The 21,798-nt window shown below is 36.3% G+C and overlaps 1 protein-coding gene across 1 annotated transcript; it reads left to right on the forward strand.

Annotated features, from left to right (window-relative positions):
* The first annotated feature begins 1,466 nt into the window (after positions 1 to 1,466).
* Positions 1,467 to 14,626, forward strand: LOC142974310 (cytochrome P450 4d2-like). Its single transcript, XM_076116558.1, has 11 exons — positions 1,467 to 1,695; positions 4,520 to 4,626; positions 5,328 to 5,418; positions 5,651 to 5,836; positions 7,741 to 7,810; positions 9,215 to 9,411; positions 10,357 to 10,466; positions 10,968 to 11,101; positions 12,792 to 12,892; positions 13,264 to 13,440; positions 13,746 to 14,626. Exons 1-11 carry the CDS (start codon positions 1,545 to 1,547, stop codon positions 13,904 to 13,906), a joined length of 1,485 nt encoding a protein of 494 aa, XP_075972673.1. The 5' UTR covers positions 1,467 to 1,544; the 3' UTR covers positions 13,907 to 14,626.
* The last annotated feature ends 7,172 nt before the right edge of the window (positions 14,627 to 21,798 follow it).

Raw genomic sequence — 21,798 nt, forward strand, 5'->3', positions numbered from 1 at the left:
AAATCGTTCTTTATGATATAGCGAACTGTTTAAGTTATTGGCGGTAACTATAGTTGACTAAAATTACTATATGTGATGTGTATGAGTATTTCGTTTAAATACTTTTTCTTTTTATTTCAAAAGACAAGTCCCGCACTAAGAATTGCTCTTGTGACGCGGGGACTTTTGATACATAAAAGCAACGGACACACCGTACAATCAGACTAGAAACAACTAATTGTGGGTCGCACAAATAATTGTGTGATAAGTTTTACCATGGACCAACATTCTACACAACAGGTTACTTATTAAAGGCAGAGGTTAAAAAAACCTATCCGACTTTTCCTAGTATGCGACATTTCCTCTTGTTACGTGATAATAATGTTTCTTCGACGTTCGTTTTGTGACTTTATGTAAGGTCTTTTAAAATACATTAAGATTTTACATATGTTCATTACTTTTTCATGACAAACTACTGAATGGATCTTTGTTACACAGATAGTTAAAAATAAGAACGCAGGTTATTTTTAATGATATTAAGACTCGGTTTCAGCACTTCTAAATACCTCGTGTCTATTAAGGCTACTACTGACAGTACTACTACCGGTACAAACCGCTCCGACCCGCCAATACCGCAGCACCAACGCTCGACCGCTAGGAACTAACTGACGCCGGCAAGCCGCGTAACCCGCCGGCACTGTGTGTAGGAGCCTTTAGATAACTTATCAGATGATTTTTTTGTAGTCTGTCGTCTCATCAATATAATAAATTATAACTTTTTACTATTCATTACCCAGATAAATCGTTTCACGCCGACAAGGACAAGGCTGATCAAAATAAATTGCAGTAATTCTGCGACAGGAAAATTGCAGTGAAAAACCGCAATTTTTATTGTAATTGTTACAATACGTTGAACTAATTATATGTACATGGTGTTCAACATCATTTATTCAATATTGTTTTTTTTTATTTGATATATATCCTTCTGAGTAGACGTTAGATAGACGTTAATTAAAGCTTGCGATTTACAGACATTAATTTCGCCGAGAAATTCTTATTATATGAAGATGAGGTAAGCGTATGACGTACATGAGTTCCGCATCAGTTAAAACTTCTAAAAAACTAATGAATCTACGTTTAATTATTTATATTACAACAGAATCATACAAAAATATTGTGTGATGTGTACCATACCGGCTTTGAAATGGCAAACCATTGTTCTGTATATAATGAATGCGGCAATTTAATTTTTTGGTTTCAAATGAGACAATGAACCGTGACATTGGCAGTAATATAATAAGTATATAAGTATATCTACTCTTGTTTTGGACTAATTCTGATGGTAGGTATATTAAAGCATATATAGTATAAAGCAGAGGAACAACAAGCTGGCGAATTAAATTTAAAATCTTATGCGCGATAATGATAGTGGCCAGCCGCATTTTTTGACAGCTGAACCGGTGTGTGACCGAGCTGCGTGCTGCGATGTGGCCTCAACGCTTCGCATTCTGTTTATGTACTTCACCAAATGTGGTTGTTCGTGTAGTGATAAATAAATAAATAAAATGTTGTTATTATTGTTATCTGTCATCGTAGTGTTACTGTTGCTGGTGTCTTGGATACGTTTAGTTAGTGAGAGCACTAGGATTAATGTGCGTGGACCTTTGCCTATACCGCTGTTAGGAAATGCACATCTGTTTGTTGTCAAATCTTCAGGTACGGTTATTTTTTTTATCGTTGAATCGTTTTTTTCGCAGTTATTTTAAACCATTTGTATCTACAACTTAATATGAAAGTAATAAATTGCTTAAACTTTACATTGTTTACGTTTAAAATGTCGATGATCGGACATTACGAAAAAAAAAATTGTTAACATTTTCTTTATTGGTAATGAAATTAATATTGAATTACTCCTTAGCTTCATCAAATAGTTGTTTCTTCGAACCATTGAGATGGTTTTTCTATAATGTTTGGAATCGACCCATAAATCGGCATGCTGCCGCGCTGGATGAGCGGGTGATTTTGCTCAAAATATTTCACATATACAAAAAATAGAATTTGGAATGTAACGATTGCGTCATAGTATGTACCTACCTGCGTAAACCGGCTTTTTATATCTATAGTCCTAAAGTTTAAGAAACTCTAATGTGAATGCTTAAGGTACTACTACCCTACTGACAAATGCTGGTCGAAAACAAAAATTAAGAAATCGATTGTTAAAAGAAATAAATGCTTGTTTATGTACCTACTGTACAAGGTCATGAACTGATTTTAAATCGAAGGTTACTACTACATTTGTCACAACAAGATAATTTTTATCTTTTTATGCAGTTCATAAACATTAACATTATGTTTCGATGTTAAAATTATTAAAAATGTTGGTATTTATAGTAATATTGTAGATACGAAATTCTGTAAGCGAATTTAGAATTGATATGGCTCAAGACCCGGGGTCAAAAATTTGTTAAGTTTAAAAAAAACAGCCCCTAAATCTGAGAGAGATGAAACTTTATAAAGCAAATAGAGACGTGCAGCCGCATGTATAACAAAAATAATAATTCGATACAAATATGTAAAAAATTACAATTATACGTAGTCAAAAGGGATTTTTCGTATTGTCACATTAATAAACGGTGCAATGGTTTTGTAATAAAAGGCAGTTTTAATTACAATATTTAATCAGTTTCTATTATTCATCTACGTATTATTGTTATACAATTAAATGCTTTTATAGAGGTAGTAGTTAATTAGTCACAAACAGGTTTATCGGTATAACTAATATATGATTGATAATAATATGTTTTCGATTACCTACGTTTTATGTTTCAAGAAGTACCTATTAGTGACCGCAAACTGTTACTCGATACTTTATACCAATACTATAAATAATAGACTATCCGACCCACGTAGCTCTATTTGCATGCAAAGTTTTATCTCGTAATAGTGGCCGCCTTCATCCGACTTTAATTTCCCGGTTTAAACCATGTTTTATTGCTGCTCCGCTCATTAGCCACAGCCTTTAGTCTTCTTTAATAAATTGAATATTCAACAAAAAAAAAATCACCTCGAATCTGTATTATTTTATTAGTAAGTATAGATTTAAGAATGGGTTGATTTTTCGAAAACTTAAGTACTTAACCAATGAGTCATTCTGTCTTTAATTCGAAACAATAAAGAAAGGAAAATATTGTATGTAATAGTTTCTCTATGCGATTGGTAAGAAGGAAGTTACTTAGCTAGCTCAGAATATTCGTTGTTAGCAAAGACCGTAAAACGACAAATCGTAATGAGGCAATAATGTTCAATTATCGGTCTAATTATTCTTGTTGTTGGGAAAATAAAACAGCACGCAACGGCAAGTACTTAATAGGAACATAGATTATAGTAGTCGACCTTTTGCGTGTAGATATTGAGACGAGGATTAAATTACTTGCCACAGACATAAACTAGTAAGCTATTATAGTCCAACAACTGCCTCCATGGCGCGGTGGTTTAGGTCATAACGCCGCTAACAATCGTCGGGAGGTCGTGGGTTCGATTCCCACACAGAACAAATATTCGTGCGATCTACAAATAATTGTTTCAGGTCTGGTTGTACTCTGTGGCCGTTGTTTGTATGTTTGTAAAAGTCAGGAGCAATTTTTAGTGCGAGAGTTGTCTTTTTTTAATAGAATAATAGAACTTAGTACGTGTTTCGGAAGGCACGTTAAATTGTGGGTCCCGAGTGTCATCTTCAAAGATCTTTGACAGTCGTTAACTGTGGTAAGAAGCTTGAAAGTCTGACAACCACTCGTACCGGAGAGTATCGTGTTATAACCCAGGTAACTGGGTTGTGGAGATCAAATAGGTCGTCACTCCATGTAAAATATTGATACTCAACTGCATCCGGTGAGACTGGAAGCCGACTCCAACATAGTTTGGAAGAAAGGCTAGGCTTATTATTGTAATAAAATTTAGTACAGAGTGTACTTGTACGCAACGCCTACGGGCGCCGGAAGAATATATCACTTGCAGACTTTTCGAACATGCAGCGAAATTTCAATTGTACTTTAGATATATCGTTCATGCCGATTGTCTCTACTAGGTTGTCGGACTATAGTTTTTGCTATCGACTTTGATCTCAATGACAAACTCGTAAGCCATTGCCATAGCGAGAAGTTGCTAACTGGCAAAACACTTTAAATCTGCGGATTTCTTAGCAATGTTGTGTTTTTTAAATACAATGCGATATTTTCCAGTCTGGTTTGACTTTTTTGACGGAATATTTATATGTAGTAAACAACGGTGGATAATCAATCGCATAGTTCACATCCAACAGCTTCATTTTATTTTATCTACGAAATAATAATCACTTGTTCCAACGGTGAAGAACAACATCGTGATGCAACCTTGCATGACTGCGAGTTCTTTAGAACAATTCTTGAAGGTATGCAAAGAAAGTCCCACAACCGTAGTTGGCCAACGTTGTAGTTTCAACCTAAACCTTTTAATATCCATGTCTATTGATCTAAATGTTGTGTAACTTACCTTATTGTTTCAGAATTTCTGAATTTACTTCATAAGTTTACAATTAAGTATGGGGATGCTTTTCGAGTTCATTTTTTCTCGACTCCGTATGTGATTTTGAACCATCCAAAATATGTAGAGGTGAGTGGTAATACAACATTAACATGTCTTTACTAGGCCAGCTTCGCATTTTGCGTGGATTCGTTTGTTATTTTACAAATAAGTTGTAAAATATAGACATTTTTATATTTGAACTGCACGTTTGGCGCAGTGGTTTAAGCAGTCACCTCGCTGCAATAACCGTAGCGCCGCGTGTGGCGGGTTCGAATCCCACCCGGGACAAGTCTATGTGTGATGAGCACGAGCAGTTGATCTGAGCCTGGATGTTAATTTATCTATATAAGTTTGTATTTAGAAGTATATAAGTATGTTTATCAGTTGTCTGGTTACCGTGTGTGAGTTGTCCAAAAATATTTATTTATTTATTATTTATTATGTACGTGCGAATTCAACAGAACTTCTAAAAACTTGGTTTAAATATAAAAAAGCAAACAGCCTTTTGCAGGTATCGACACAACACTTATTACGTCTTTAGTCAGATTTTAAGGCATTTCATTTTTAAAATCAAATCATTGGTGTTAATCGACTGACAATGATTTATTAACTTATTTCAAAGTTATACTTACATACGTCAATGTTTTCAAATATGTTTTTAAATTTGTTTTCGTGACGTGACGTAACGTTTATATTTGCAATGATACGAATCTTAATTAAGAAGTTTAAAAAGGGGATCCATTTTGATAATATTAGCCAGTTGTTTTAAATATTACTCGTTTTTTCAGCCTTTAATAACAAGTACAGAGTACATAACGAAAGGGAGGTCGTATAACTTCCTGACTTGTTGGCTCGGACAAGGACTTCTTACATCCACAGGTAATAATGGCAGGATTTTTTAAACAAATAACATGTTCTTAAATCAGTTCTTTTTCGAGCAGGTTTTTCAATTTGCTAAACGTCACAGCGCATTATAAAATATACATATAAAAAAAATATTCATTCTGGATTTAAGTTGATAGTTAAAGTAAATAAAATAGACATTCTATTATGTTTTAAGTAAATACATTTGGGTTCAAATTTAACCTTCCAAACTTGTCTATGTCGTTAGGTCAAAGATGGAAAACTCATCGTAAGTTCCTGACGCCAGCTTTCCACTTCAACATTCTGCAGAACTTCCTGCCCGTGTTCTGTAAGAACCAGAGAGTGTTGACGGAGAAACTGCGCAACTTGACGGACCGCTCATCCATCGACATGTTCCCGCTGGTTGCTCTCGCTGCTCTTGACAACGTAACTGGTGAGATAACACTGACTGACTAAAACTGTTTCGTAAATTTTTTCACTACATTTAGGGCCTGTTTCACTTATGTATATTATATCTAAATATATATAACTCAAAGGTGACTGACTGACAGACATAATGATCTATCAATGCACAGCGCAAACGGATCGGGCTGAAGTTTGGCGTGCAGGAAGATGTTATAACGCTAATAAGCGAGTTCGAATTCAATTCTACCCCAAGGGGAAAATAGAGGATGAAAGAATGTACGACAATTCTGTCCTAAGTCACAAACCACGAACGAAGTGGCAAAAGCTAGTTATAGCGTAAGTTGTCAACCTCTTAATGAATACCGCCCCTATCACATGATTGATCTACTAATTTTATACTTTCTTCTATCATTTGTCTTTGGACTTGCTACCGCCCCAAGAACAGCTTCATCGCCCTCTAGGGGGTATAACTACGGTTGCCAGATGCCCGTACAGTGTCCCGTAGTTTTACTCTGCTGTCCGTAATGAAAAAAAATTCTTACTTGTTTTTACGATGCTACGTTTTTTTGCTGTTTCCTACTTAATGTAGTCTCGGACAGGAGACCAAAACTCTCATTCCGTTCGTGGCCCCAGAAATGTCTAGAAAATTATCAGCTTGAATTTGGTTACCCTAGGCATAACTCCCTTTATGAATCTACTAGCTGACCCGCGCAACTTCGCTTGCGTCACCTAAGAGAATGAGTCAAATTTTCCCCCGTTTTTGTAACATTTTTCGTTGCTACTCCGCTCCTAATGACTGTAGCGTAATGTTATATAGCCTATAACCTTCCTCGATAAATGGGCTATCTAACACCGAAAGAATTTTTCAAATCGGACCAGTAGTTCCTGAGATTAGCGCGTTCAAACAAACAAACAAACAAACAAACTCTTCCGCTTTATAATATTAGTATAGATGATGAACCGGACGGTCTATAAAGCAGTGATTCGAAATAGAATTGCACGTAAGTAGATCGCGTTATTTAGGTTAAAAGTCAATAATCGTAACTGTTTTTGATTTAATTCAATTAATTGTAATGCATAACGCAACTCTATTGTTTTATTACACGTCACTGATTGTTAATCGAATCGGTAATATTGATTACATTTTATAATACTCACATATATTTACATTACATCGCTGCAGGTGTAAAAGACGTCGTGTGTTTTTACATACATATTTAAAGGACACACAGAAAAAAGCTTTTCTCGAAAAATGGAAAATCATCCAATATTTAATTTATACGAAATTGATACTTTAAGAATTGAATCACATAAATGTTTAACAGTATGGCGCTAAGTGGCTAGCACCATGGCCGCCGAACTCAAGGGGCCTGGTCCCAGATCTACAAAAAAATTTTTATTGGGTTTTTTAGAGATGTAGTGGGCCGACATTACCCCGGACTTCTTAGCTGTACTCTGATGATGCGTATTTCAAAAACAACTAAAACTGCAACACAGTCAGAAAAGTCTGTCAATCAATTTAGAATGTCGATGCGATATTATCGTATCACGCTACGGATTCAAAAGCGCGCATACATCGATTTCTGAAGGAACAGTACCTCGATTCTCTGCCACTATCGACTACTGACAACCGGCTAGCTATCAAAATTTTGACATTTAGAATGTACTGCCAAAATGTTTCCTATGACACCCGCTAGAGGCGCTGATCAGATTTTCATACAAAATTTCTCGATGACAGTTCGGTTGTCGGTAGTCGATAGTAGTACAGAATCGAGGCACTGTTTTCCTTGTTTTAACTTATGGGCTCCTCAGCATAGTGCCGGCGGGTTACTCGGCTGGCCGGCGTCATTTGTTTGTAACAGCCATTAGACTTTCTTCTAAAAAAAAATGTTTTGTAACTTATCAAAAATGCCGTTTATTTATTTGTTGTAGAATCTATAATGGGTGTATGTGTGGACGCACAAAAACATAGCGAATCGGAATATGTGAAGTCAATCGATGAGTAAGTCGAATTTATAATATTATTGTATAGGTATACTTATATACTTTTGCATATACCAGTGGCGAAGGGTCATTTTTTATAAAAGGTAAGCCGGAGCTATAAGTCATTGTGTAGGTATAGTACCTACATATTATGTACATCGTAAGAATGCCGACGTAAAAGTAGCGTATTACTGCATAATAACAATATGAGAGTATTATCTACATTCGACTACAGTCTCTTATTTCTCTCTCTACAGACTAATAATACATAGGTACTTACCATGCTACCTAATCATGCTTGTTTTGTGGTAAGTTACTCTGTCTTCAGTAGTAACACGTAGGTAACACAACAGCACATATTTAAGATAACGTATATCGAACGATTGATGATTGTCTCGCACTGGTTGTTTAATAACATATTATACAAGCAATTTAGAATGTATTCATCAACAATAAAATATCAAACACATTATGGATAAACGCAGAACACTTTTATAGAAATGAGTTTAACCTATAAATCTTGACAAAATGAAAATTTACTCTAATAGAAACATGCAAAACAATTACTTTTTAATATACTGATACATTCACAATTATGCACAAACACATTTATAAAGGAATAATATTGTGATAAATACAAATATTCTAATTTGTTATAGAGCGCGCGAAAGATGTAAACAAACATGGCCTAATGTCAAACTGGAGAAAATATAATACTTATGCAGGATTCTTAGCTTGTATTTCGCCATCTCGCTCTTGCACGCGGCTCGCGCCGCGACAGAAACATGCGTAAGATCATGTGTCCGCCGCGGCGCGAGCGCTGTAGCGCGAGGCAACCCGCTCTTCCTCCGGCTTGCTCGCCACTATGCAGCGCGGTGCGAAGCGCGATCCAAAAGGTCGTAAGCGACATCGCCGCCATAGTTTTTATTGTACGCGATTCCCGATCAGCGCCTCCGGCTTATTTCATTATTATTACCTCACGTTGCGTTTTTAGCGGAGCGTAATTTTTGAAGGGCAGGCGTTTTCGTAGTTTCGATTAGATTAATGATTTTAGTTGAAGATTTCGGTTTAAATATTGGTGATTATTTATTAATTGTGTATTATTTGGCAATAGTAAACAATTAATTTAACACTAATATTAAGTCTGTCCAGAAAGGGAAGCCGGTAGGAATCGAGTTGTATGGAGCCTTCGCCACTGGCATATACTAATAATATAAGAATTCAATGCAAAACTCTAAGTTATTTTTTTTACTCTTTATGACGGCCCAACGGCTTGTTGCTTTATTCAGAAACATAAAGTTGAATGGTGTTTATTATAGTTTAACAACTTTGTAGAGAGCCTTGGCATATACCACTCATCTCTAAAGTCACTAATATATACTAAAGTACTTAAATAAACTCATAAAAATACCTTATTTTTTAGGCTTTCTGGCATTGTATCAATGCGAATGCAAATACCTATCTTAGGTGAAGACGCGGTATTCAACTTACTGCCATACAAAACGAGACAGGACAAAGCTTTGAAGGTATTACACGAACAGACATACAAAGTGATCGACGCTAGACGGGAGGAGTTGAGAAAGGCTAATATTACTAGTTTGGATAATAGCAATGATGTTGGTAAGTAATGTTCTGATTTCCGTACTGATATAAAACAGTAACAGAATAAAAACGCACTGCAAAGGGCACTAGATCGACTGATTCGCCCTGCACTTCTTCCCTAGCGAAACTTAGGACTTATAAACCAGCGATGAATGTCTTTGGATAACACAGTCGTCTATCTCCAAACTAAGCAGACCTTGTAGGTACTCTAAGTACTAGCAAGTACCATGTTTATTAACGATTGACTCAAATTAAAAAACATACTTAAATTAGTATTGATGATACTTACTGATGTGGGCACGAAAACAGCAAAGCTTAGATGGGAGTGGGCGGGTCACGTTAGCCGCATGCACCCAGAAAGATGGGCACGGATCAGCTAGCAATGGGTGCCTACAGAGGGACGTCGCCGTCGGGGCAGACCCAAGAAGCGCTGGCGTGACGATCATCTAGATTTAGCCTTTAATATTAATTGAACACACATAGCAGGAGATAGAGAGGACTGGAAGAAAATGGGGGAGGTCTTTGCCCAGCAGTGGGACAATACAGGCTAAAATAAAAATATATTGTAAGGGCTATAAAATTATTTGTGTTATTATGTATTACATTGAATCAAGGTACTGTAGACCAATTTTAATATTAGCCCTGGAGGGTTATCACGTATCTCATTGACAACTTTTTGGAAGCCACTATGCTGTACATTGTTTTCTCTCTTAGATAATAGAGATTAACACGTTACGTCAAAGAAGCAATGTACTGAATCGATTCATCAATTTGACGAATACTAGTTGTTAACTGAGATGGTGATAAGACGGCAGGATGGAATTCGAAACTACCATGCGTAACGCGGCGGTTATTGAATCAAGGTGACCATGGTATCCACTGCGCTAACAACCTAGTTATTAACAATGATAAAGCGTAGCATTATTTTTTTATATTTTAGTGGAATTGTTTATGTCTTTCAAGGTATAAAGAACAAGCATGCCTTCCTGGATCTATTGCTGCTGGCTGAGACTGACGGCAAACGAATAGACGCCGAGAGCGTGAGGGAAGAGGTCGACACTTTCATGTTTGAGGTCTGTGGTATATCGAGTCTCGGTACTATCGAGCATCGAGAGTTTAACATTTAACATTAACTAATAAAACCGCCCAAGTTTGAGACTCGCGCAGGAACGGTTCAGTACCAAAAAATACGGAAAGAACACGTTCATGGGGCCACATAGGGACCCCCTTAATGTTTTTATTTTTTATTTTTAGTATTTGTTGCAATACCAGCAACATAAATAAATAATTTGTGAAAATTTCAGTTTCCTAGCTATTACGGTTTATGAGATACAGCCTGGTACAAACGGACAGGCGAACAGATAGCCAGCAGAGGCTTCGTAATACGATTCAGTTTCCCTTTGCGTACGGAACCTTACGTTCCTAGAACCTAGTAAGAAATGGCCGTTCTGATTTGGCCGAATATGAATCCTAAACTTTGTGATCAGCACTCTAGTACTAATAGAACAACAAATTTGGCCAGAAATTGGATGGAAATTATAGTTATTTGTCTTAAATGTGTATGTATTTGACAGGGTCACGACACGACAACATCAGGTATCGTGTACTCTCTGCTCTGTCTGTCTCAACACAGAGACGTCCAGGACAAGATCTACGACGAACTCAAGACTATCTTCGGAAACAATATGAACAGAGACCCTACTTACCAGTGAGTAAAATATTGCTTAAAATGCCTGACTAACCCACGGTTTCTGAATACATTTAGCGGTAGTTTTGACGGATTTCGGACGATTGCAATTAAAGAGTGGCCTGGAGTTTCTTGCCAGCTCTTCTCATTGGCCCCACCTTCCGAACTGGCGGTAAATTCACTCTCTGTATCATTGACTATCATAAGTGTCAGCATTTGACCTATATGAATAAATGATTTGATTTTGATTTTTTTATAATAACCCCCGGTTTTTGAGGTATATTTAGCGGTAGTTTATCTATTCAATAGCGTTTTTTATATGAATTTAAAAGCTATTTAACTACCGCTAAATATACCTTAAAAACCGGGGGTTATTAATTGCAATCGTCGTCCATCTAGTAGATTGTGAAAAATAATAATTACACACGTATTTGTCATTTTTGTGCATAATCAAATTATTACCGGGATACATTGAGTTGAAAAGTCGCATGACATCACGTTAGAGTACAAAATGTACAACACCGTTACCTCATTAGCTCCCTCTCCATAGCTAACTTTAATGCTGTTAAAGTAAGTCACTTTATTGGTTTGTAATTAAAAATAAAATATGTGTCTAATATTATTAAATTATCTGACTGGCGGTCTAATAATATAATTTCTGTTTTTTTACCTTGGAAACATCCCTATTATAATAGACTATCAAAATTTACTAGAAAATAAAAGCAAGTTAAAACCGTAATTCTGTCGCGTTTCCTCATGATTCCTAGTTGAATATGTAACAACTATCGTTAGAGAGAACGTGTTTGGCACCAACACTTTAAACTTCACTATCGAAGTCGGTGCACGACTGAGAACACCTAACACCTATAAACTAACAACTTAATCTTCATTCCGATTCAGGGCACATTTTATACGCACAACGATTATTGAGAGGTACTTAGAGCATTTTTAGGGTTTCGTACCCAAAAGGTAAAACGGGACCCTATTACTAAGCCTCCGCTGTCTGTCAGTCTGTTTCCAGGCTGTTATCTCCTAATCCGTGGTAGCTAGACAGCTGTAATTTTTACAAATGATGTATTTCTGTTGACGTTTTAACATCAAATACAAAAAATTAAGAAAATACACATAAAGGGGGGTCTCCATACAATAAATGTGATTTTTTCGTATTTTTTACTCAATATTAATAACGATAACAGGTAGACGCTTCAAATTCAGCAGATGATAGTACGGAACCCTTCGTGCACGAGTCTGACTCGCACTTGTTTATATCTATGCATACAAAATTACTTGTCCTAACTGACTGATTGCCTGACTAATAATCTTCGCACAGCCTAAACTACAGAAATTTGGACAAAGAGTGCCTTTTATGGTGTAGGCACCAAGAAAGGATTTTTTAGCAATCCAAATGTGAAAATGTGTTTATCGGTGTCTATGTTTTTATTAAATTATCAACTAACACAAGTAATAATAATGCTTTACAATGACAGTTTTTTCGTCACCTGTTGTCCAGTCCTTTTTCGCGTTATAATTAGTTCAGAACTAGTTCGTTAACACTGTATATGTATGAACAAAATTAATGGTGCTCGAGCCCACAATTTAATATATTACGAAATTATACCACAAGTCATGGTCATTTGTAAGGTTATACCGATTGAGGCCAGTACGTGCGTTGTGTTATTCAAAAATGTAAATTTTTGTTTTTCCCGTCCAGTGAGCTTCAACAGATGAAGTATTTGGAGCTGGTGATCAAAGAGTCTATGCGTCTTTACCCGCCAGTACCGCTGATAGAACGACGAATGATCAAAGATTGTGGTGAGTTCATAAAAAAATGTAATTTCAGTTTCTGATGATAGTGATGGGCGAGGGTCTACCGGAATCAGAGAGGGGTTAAGCCTTGTGTTCACCACCCCAAGTGCCGATACCAAATGGTAGAAATATGAACCTTTTACAAAGTCTCCGAAGTCCCAAGAACTTGCTTTATTATTGATATTGAAAGCATGAATAAATGTTCTTGTTTACACTGTCCGCATGCGAATCAGACTCCCGCGAAGGATCCAATGTTTACTGTTTGGCCCTCAGTTCTTAAAATATATGACCTATGTCTTCTTATGAAAAATGGATGGAAAGAGTTCCCCCGAGAAGAGCATGAAAACTTTTAAAATAATGTTTGTTTTATGTTCCAGAGGTGGGAGAGTTAAAGTTTATACAAGGTACATCAGTAGTTATTAACATATATGAGATCCAGCGAAATCCAGAGTTATATGAAGATCCTCTCGAGTTCAGGCCGGAGCGCTTCGAGACTCCCCTGAAGAACCCTTTCAACTGGCTCGCGTTCAGCGCCGGCCCCAGGAACTGTATAGGTGATAATATCAAAATAGTGCTTTAAGTTCATTTAACTAAGTATGAGTTAACAAGAAGAACTTTTAATCTTATTCTTTAATTCCCTCACTGTGATTTGTTTATCATTTTGAAACGACATGTATCAGTTAAGTCAGCGGCTACTTTTATTTTAATTCCAACTAGTATGAAGCTAAATTACAAATTATAATTAATTCATGACAAACTAAGTTCAAGTCGTTTTTGCATATTAGGTGAAATCATGAATTAAAAAGTATAGTGTGTAATGTACAGAACGTAACACGTGTTTATATATTTTGTTGTAAAGGTCAAAAGTTCGCGATGATGGAGCTGAAGGTGACGCTGTCGGAGATGATCAAACACTTCATAATACTACCGTCGCACATACAGCCGGAGCTCAGCGCCGATCTCGTGCTCAGATCTAAGAATGGAGTACATGTCAAACTGATGCCCAGAAACAATTCATAAGCTGTGTATTCATATTTTTATCTAATAGGTAATATATTTGTTTAACATAGCAATGAGATTACTCAAAGTATTTTTGTATCTTTTGTGTATGGAGTATATATTGGTTAGGGGAATAAGGTTATGATTTCTGCGTAGCAAAATACTGTTACTGAACAATATTAGTATGGGATCCCGCTGTGCAAGAACATTTACCGAGCCGGTTAATGGATGAAAGATATTTTCTATTAAACAAAATATGTCAATAATTATATTGCTGATGGGTTGTCTAAGAAAATTCAGTCCAGAATATGATTTATTAACAATTTTTTTTATTGCCCTGGTTCATGGTTCATGGACAAATTCCATTCCAATCGAATATATTAAATATATTGCGACTCCTAACAAAATTGTATATGACATTTAACTTCGTGTGCCCGAATATAGCAACAAGCAGCTTAGAAGACAAAAACTAAGCAGGATACCATCTTGGTGAACATAAGAAATACATATATTTATTTCGACGAGATAAAAAAAATCATGCGGTAAGGGGTTAATACGAGCGTAAGAGAGGTAAGAGCACTACTCTCATAAGTCTTTTTTTTAATTACCATGCTGCTATACTCGGACACACAAAAAGTACGTACTATACATAGGTATAACTGAATAATACAAGAGCTTAATATTTATACTAGATATATTTTGTACAAGGCAATGTGATAAATTAAATAATATTGAACTACACACATTGTTTTCATTTTAACAACGACATGTACCTACTGTGGTACTTTTTTCGAATTCGATTTAAGAAAAATCCAGCTTATGTCCAATCGTACGTTTATTTCTAAACTAGTGCACGATCAAAGACTGGTTTGAGATGAAAATAATCGAAATTAACAGCTACAATTAGCGCTCAATGTTCAATCATGTGCTAGTTTAGAATTGAATTCAATGTGACATTATCTCGTTTCAATCTAATTCGATTCTTTCAAGAGTAAGCTGGCTGACTATTTTTCCGTGGATAAACAAACCCATTTTACAAACAAAGTTGGAGGATTTTTATAAAATTCAGGAAACGACACAAGATAATCGACAAGGTTTAGTAAGTACGTAAGGAATAACAATAATCACTGATTGCATGAGGACCTAAGAAGGTTTCCCGAGTTTTATTTGCGGAACGGTAATAATACTAAATCTCCTTGATTTCCTTGAGGAAAAGACTACACTCTAGTGCATAACAATACTAATAAAAGAAAGGAACGCTACTAACCGCTTTACTCATAAACTTCGAGTAAGCTTCATATTCTAAGTAACGGCTCTTAAATGCGATGGAAAATTAAAGGTTGCCGTTTCCCCGTGACCATCATTTCAAGACTTCTGAATAATAAGCGTAAATAATCGTTTTTTTGCGCTTACGTTGCAAACGCTGGCTGAACTCTACGAGGTAAAAAAATAAAAGATACCTAAATCAATCATCCCCCAGTGAATATAGCTGGTTTAAAATCAACTCCTATTTTTCCTAAGTTTTACGCTAAGACGGTCACGGTTAACTAGTAGTTAAAATATAAATTAGAAATGCCCTTTATATGTTTTACCCGACCGGGGAATCGAGCCCGGGATCTCATGAACAGCAGTCGGTTACATTATCGACCGCGCCGCAAAAGCAAAAAAATCTATCTCGTCATAACTGTCTTACAGGGTTTACAAAATTTCGTCAATTGCCTTAATACATCCATACACATGGACTGTTAAAACGTACAACATTATGAGTGCTTTATATAAATAATGGTGATTCTCTTAATGATCACATTTAGTGCATTAAACTGCAGCTGGTTCGAGGCTAATGACTGCAATAAACGATACAAATGTATTGCATGCAATCCCAACGGTTGGACATTTGACTAATTTGTTCATTTAAGATCTTTAACGTTAAATTGTCGGTCCCGACAGTCGTTAACAGTAGTCAGATGGTTGAAAGTCTGACAACCAGTCTTACCGAAGGGGTTTTTGTGTTATAAACCAGATAACTGGGTTGCGGAGGTCAGATAGGCAGTCGCTCCATGTTAAATACTGGTATTCAGCTGCATCCGCTGAGACTAGAAGCCGGCTCCAAAATAGTTGGGAAGAAAGGCTAGGCTAATATATACAGACATAGGGAGGGATGCGGGAAGCGAGTTAGCTTTATGCTATGTAGTGAAATTTAGTACGTTGGCATAATTTGCGAGTATGTGGTGATGAATATTGGTTCCTTCATTAATCTTGTTACTTGAAGATACGGTGCCGAGTAAAGACTCATCCCATTTGCTTATTAACTTATTAAGCAATTATAGGATTCTCAATTAGACGCTAACGTGGCTTTGCAGAGGTATAGCTGTATTAGGTATATACGCTACAATACATACCTGTATATAGGCCTAGTGTAAAGTGTCCATGGTTTTTCATTTCAATATTTCGACTGTCATTAGTTAATTAAAATAATATTACCTAAAGGATGCCTTATACCTCCCCCATTCGAGAGGAGACCCGTGCCTAGCAGTGGGAAAGTTGTGACTAGGACTAAATTTTTATAGAAACATTCATTCACTATTTTATATTCTTGGGGGTGGAATCGATGTGAGTGAAAATCCTTTCTTAGTCGTCCGTCATAACATCTACTTGCAGTGGTTAAATTTCAGCCGGATCCGTCCCATGGTTTGGTCTGTGCGTTGATAGATCACTGTGTCAGTCAGTAACCTTTGAGTTGTATATATTTAGATAAATAAAAGCTCTTTACTGTCCCACTGCTTTGCAAGGGTTTCCTCGGGTAATGAGGGGGGCCTTAAGCCTACCATCCCGAGTCGACGGGATATTGCATACCTTCACGAACCGTTTCAAACAATTTTAGTATTTCAAGCTTGTAGCTTGCTTATAGCTAGCCGGTTCTCAGCAGTCGATATTGTAAGAAAATTACGCTATTGGAATCGATATGTGTCGAAATGTAAAATAAATGGTCACACTACGAAACGTATGATGTACAAAACACAGGTATATTATGTGTACAAATTATGTGGGATTACCGTGAAATTACTTGGAGTTAATTCAGATTACGAGTTATTATCGCTCTGTGTACAGAACCACTTACTTGAGTAATTAGAGTTTAAGCAGTAACGACGGAACCCACGAGCTCCGTGTGATACGCTTTCAATGTCACGAAATTGTGTTTACGAATGAAATTGTTACCTTTCTTCTTATAAGGCGGGTCATCATATTTCTATATTATTTTATTAATATACTAGCTGACCCGCGCAACTTCGCTTGCGCTTCCACATAAGAGAATGGGTCAAAATGTTCCCCGTTTTTGTAACATTTTTTATTGCTACTCTGCTCCTATTGATTCCGTGATGATATAACCTATATATAGCCTTCCTCGAAAAATGGTCTATCTAACACTGAAAGATTTTTCAAATTGGACCAGTAGTTCCTGAGATTAGCGCGTTTAAACAAACAAAGTTTAGATATTAAGTATAGATAATGAGTACAAAAGATTGGATGTTTCGACGTTTGTTATTCAATAGCCCCGATAGGATTAAATAGATTTTAACGTAAGCAAGCAGACAGATCTATACTAATATTATAAAGCTGAAGAGTTTGTTTGTTTGTTTGTTTGAACGCGCTAATTTCAGGAACTACTGGTCCGATTTGAAAAATTATTTCAGTGTTAGATAGCCTATTTATCGAGGAAGGTTATAGGCTATATATCATCACGCTACGACCAATAGGAGCAGAGTACCAGTAAAAAAGTTACCAGGTTAAAAGACGGGGAACATTTTGACCCATTCTCTCCTATGTGACGCAAGCGAAGTTGCGCGACTCAGCTATAGTCAATAACCTGAACCTTTTTACCCCGGGAGTCCTTGTTGCTCGAATATGTCCAGGCGGGATCTGAATGATCTGATAAACGTACCGGTAACGCATTGGATGATATTGGGAGTAAACAGAAGGAATTTCATCTAATATCAGGCAATGAAGAGTAACAAGTCTTTATCTTAAACTCAAAATCATTAACAACGTCCTAACCTAAAATACTTAGTTAAGAAATATGTTCAAATGTTTGTGATACAAGAGTAAGAGCTAAAGTAAAATGACTAACGAAATACTCGTACGTATCGTTCTACGTAAAGAGAAGTACTATAAAAAACTCCGCTTTATGTTATTTGATCAACCAAAAATAAGCAGATCGGAATTCCAAACACTTTGAACACACATAAAGTACAAGCTCTCTTGAATTATTAGACCAATGTGGCTTAGAAACAAACAGACCAAATTAAAACGGTAGCCAAACGTACATCTTAAAATATATTACACGAACTGTCTACGCTTGATAAGGGTATAGCGGAAGGCACCGTTGTAACAAGTGCTTATTATAATTCAAGGACACACCTTTTTGTTCTTCGACCTACGTTTGGATGATTCGAAAATGAATTACTCGAAGGAACTGACACGTGAATTAATTGGAGAGCCTGAGATTTGAAAGGATATTTCGGTCTGGTTTATAAAACTTAGATATTTTCTAACGTGATTTTCTACAGTCAGTGCTACAGTCCGACAACTTATTAGAGAGCCTTGGCTAGAAAGATTCGTCCAGGTAATGATAAAAAAAACTGCGTATTAGGTTCAATAAAGTATGGGTATGTATGTCGTTACTTTCCGAACTGGTGGTAAATTAACTTTAACTTTGACAATCGTTATTGCTTATTATTTTTATTCCCTTACTTAAAACACGCTTAGACTTTTCATATTTAAGACGATTGCTACTTCAAATATTGCAAGGTAAATCAAGTTATTAAATCAACATACCTACGTCAAAATGTTAACGAACTCCTAATAATGATAAAGTTAAATATTTTACTAAATATCACTTGAATTCTTAACTGCAACAAACAATATACATTGTTCTTGCAAACGTCAATTGCTTGAAAATTTAATATTAATTTCTAGAAACTTATAATATTATTTGAGCTGTCTAAAAGTCAGAGGGGGTGAAGGTGTCGGTGTTTTTCATTTGGCCGTTCCATCGATGTAAAATGCAGGCAAGCAAGCTAAATGTAAATTGTCTACTACGACCATTTAACCTTACCGAACGTTAATATAGACAGGGTCATTAATCTTCAATCTTGCATCGGGGACCCTTTAATAAGCTTGACTGCGGTACTCAAACTTTCAGTTTGCGGCGACAAATATTTGATATGTTGTGGTTTTCAAAGTTTTTATGTTTGTTGATTTAGAAAATTAATGCAGACTATTAACAGTTGAATTTAATTACGTCTTCTTTTAAAATTATTTTTTGTGCTCATCGTTACCAATGATTAAACCATTTTATATTTGTTTAATAATTTAGGTTCATTTGATGGCCTGGTCTTACCTAAGCTCATCTCATATCCGTGCTCATTAAAGGTAAAAAGTAATACTAATAAATAATTAGCCACAATATCGTGTTGATTGCGTCTGCAGTTTTTGATTACTACGACGTTACTCGGTCGTCACATTCCCATCTTTTTTACAACCGAAATAAAACTTCAATAAACAACCTATGGAAAAACCATAGTTTTCAATACAAAATCCTTTCTCGAAGTACGTTACGATTGTGAAGTAAAACCTTAGCAAGATCGTTGAAATAAACTGGCCCTTATATTTTATGACTCTCGGACACTTAAATTAATACTGTTCAGATTCTATGAGACGTGATAATAGCTGGAAATATCAATAGAATCAAGTCTACTGTGAATGAAAGGAGAATTATGCAAACTTTGAGTCGTTAATATTCGGTAGATTGTAGAATACTGATATCTTATTGAGCTGGTAATATTTAAATGACGTTACAAAGGACCAGTTTCACAGCCGAGATGATCATCACTTATAAACTTTCGCGTTGCATGTATTAGAATAAGGGAATTAACGCGATTACAGTCAGCCAGCCAGCGACCATCGAGTGCAACCTGCGTCGGAATGTCAGGCGTTCTATGGTAAAACTACGATAAACTGACACTAATAGAATAATTACGGATAATACCATATTTATTTTGTGATCAAGCAAAACTAATCTAATCAAATCAGTCTATTTCTGCTGTCAATAAAAAAATAAGGTCACGTCTTTGCCTGTCAAAGGAAAAGTTTTTGAAATGTCAAATATGTCACTAGCTCGATAAGAGATCGATAGTATCGTATCGGTTTAGGCAGCCGTTACCGCACAGCTGCTTACTTGCTGAAGCTTTGATTCCGATCACATAGGTATTGGCATCCTCTACTTACTTTTGTTACCTTTGTAGTGTAGTCATCGACCCCAACATGTTGGCAGGTAGCATGAATGTGGACTATTGCTGTGGCCTGTGTTGCATAATGCAGGAGTAGGTACCTTATTGATAATACTAAACAAATTTGTAGTGCGTCGCATCCTGTAACTATCAAAAACCATGTTATGTTTCAACCATGTTTTTGAGAAAATAAGTACAAAAAGTTAAAAATAGATTGACAGTTGTATGTGTGTTGTGACAGAACAATGACTTCAGCTACCATAATTTTAACTAGCAACACAAAGTTATAGTTTGTCATTTTAACTTAAACACGTACAGGACGTAAGCCATGCAAAAAGGGGAAAACCCTTTTTTTTTCTTCAGGGAAATCCTTCGGGTTGCCGTAAAGTTCCACCCTCCCGCTAGATGCCCGCCGCGCTGGGACTGCGCAAACGGGGTATGTGGTCCGTCGTGGAGCTCACTAAAAACCTGACGTGTGTCCAGCCGCTTCCGCAAAACCGTGCGCAGCTATATGCTAGTACCGTAAGACGCACGCCATGCGCGGCTCGCCCCCCTACGGGAACTTCAGGGCGTAAGCCAGAAAGTCAATTTCCTCTGAACAAAATAATACGAAATCGTAGTCCAAAGGAAAGCCCAATTTCTAAGAAATCTACGTGTGTCATAAACAGACAATGTTACATATAAACATTTATACGCGGTAAATTGAACTCGGTCGTACATATTAAAATTTAACAACGGTCGTGTGAATCCCAGCTAAGTTCGGCCTCAATAAAACTCCCATTTCGCTATAGTATTATATATTCTCCCTAGGATTTCATAACGAGCGTGGTTCGTATCCAAACTTTTGGGAAAGGCTTTATGCAAACATTTTGTTTCACACTAACTAGTTATAATAAACAGTGAGTAGGATTTGAATCTGTTTTGCATTTGCATTTCCACTAGCTGCCATTTTCTTTTGGTCAATATTTTGGCCTCTAAGCTTCCTTTTAAATGTCTATAGAAACGTACTTCTTGGATCATGAAATTGTATTATAGTTAATGAATAGAAATATCCCGCTAATATTATAAATCCAACTAATATTATAAATGCGAACATTTGTAAGAATGTATGTATGGATGTTTGTTGCCCTTTCACGCAATACTACTAAACCGATTATGAAGAAATTTGGTATTTAAGTAGCTGAAGACCTAAAATAACATATAGGCTACTTTTTATCCCGGAGTTCCCGAGGGATTGGGATTCGCGGATGGCCTCTAGTAAATTATAAACATTATATAAGTATTAAGAATATGCAAAATGTTACCAAACTCTTCGTATCTGTATTGTAAAAAACGAATACTAATATTTGTGAACCCGCGTGCCTTTGCTCGCGTATAAGTTAGGAAAATAATAGTTGACTTTTATCTTCATTTATTCTTTTATATTTATTTCTATCTTCTTCGATTATTAGGACATTAGTCATCCGGGACAAGTAATTTTATATGTATCTACTGCACTAAGTACAAGTGCCATTTTCGCAATTTGTCTCGTTATTCACATCAAAGTAAATAAAGTTTTATATTGAACTCTCTCATCGTATGGTTAGTGGTCTACCTAGTGTCAAAGTTGTTCAAGCCGCCCGAAGG

Source organism: Anticarsia gemmatalis, chromosome 7 (genome assembly GCF_050436995.1).
Source record: "Anticarsia gemmatalis isolate Benzon Research Colony breed Stoneville strain chromosome 7, ilAntGemm2 primary, whole genome shotgun sequence".
In the NCBI taxonomy this organism is placed as follows: domain Eukaryota; kingdom Metazoa; phylum Arthropoda; class Insecta; order Lepidoptera; family Erebidae; genus Anticarsia; species Anticarsia gemmatalis.

Coding starts and splice junctions, on each gene's coding strand:
- LOC142974310 (XM_076116558.1), top strand. CDS start 1,545: ATGTTGTTATTATTGTTATCTGTCATCGTAGTGTTACTGTTGCTGGTG. Junction 5,837..7,740: donor TGCTCTTGACAACGTAACTG/GTGAGATAACAC, acceptor TATTTGTTGTAG/AATCTATAATGGGTGTATGT. Junction 11,102..12,791: donor AACAGAGACCCTACTTACCA/GTGAGTAAAATA, acceptor TTTCCCGTCCAG/TGAGCTTCAACAGATGAAGT.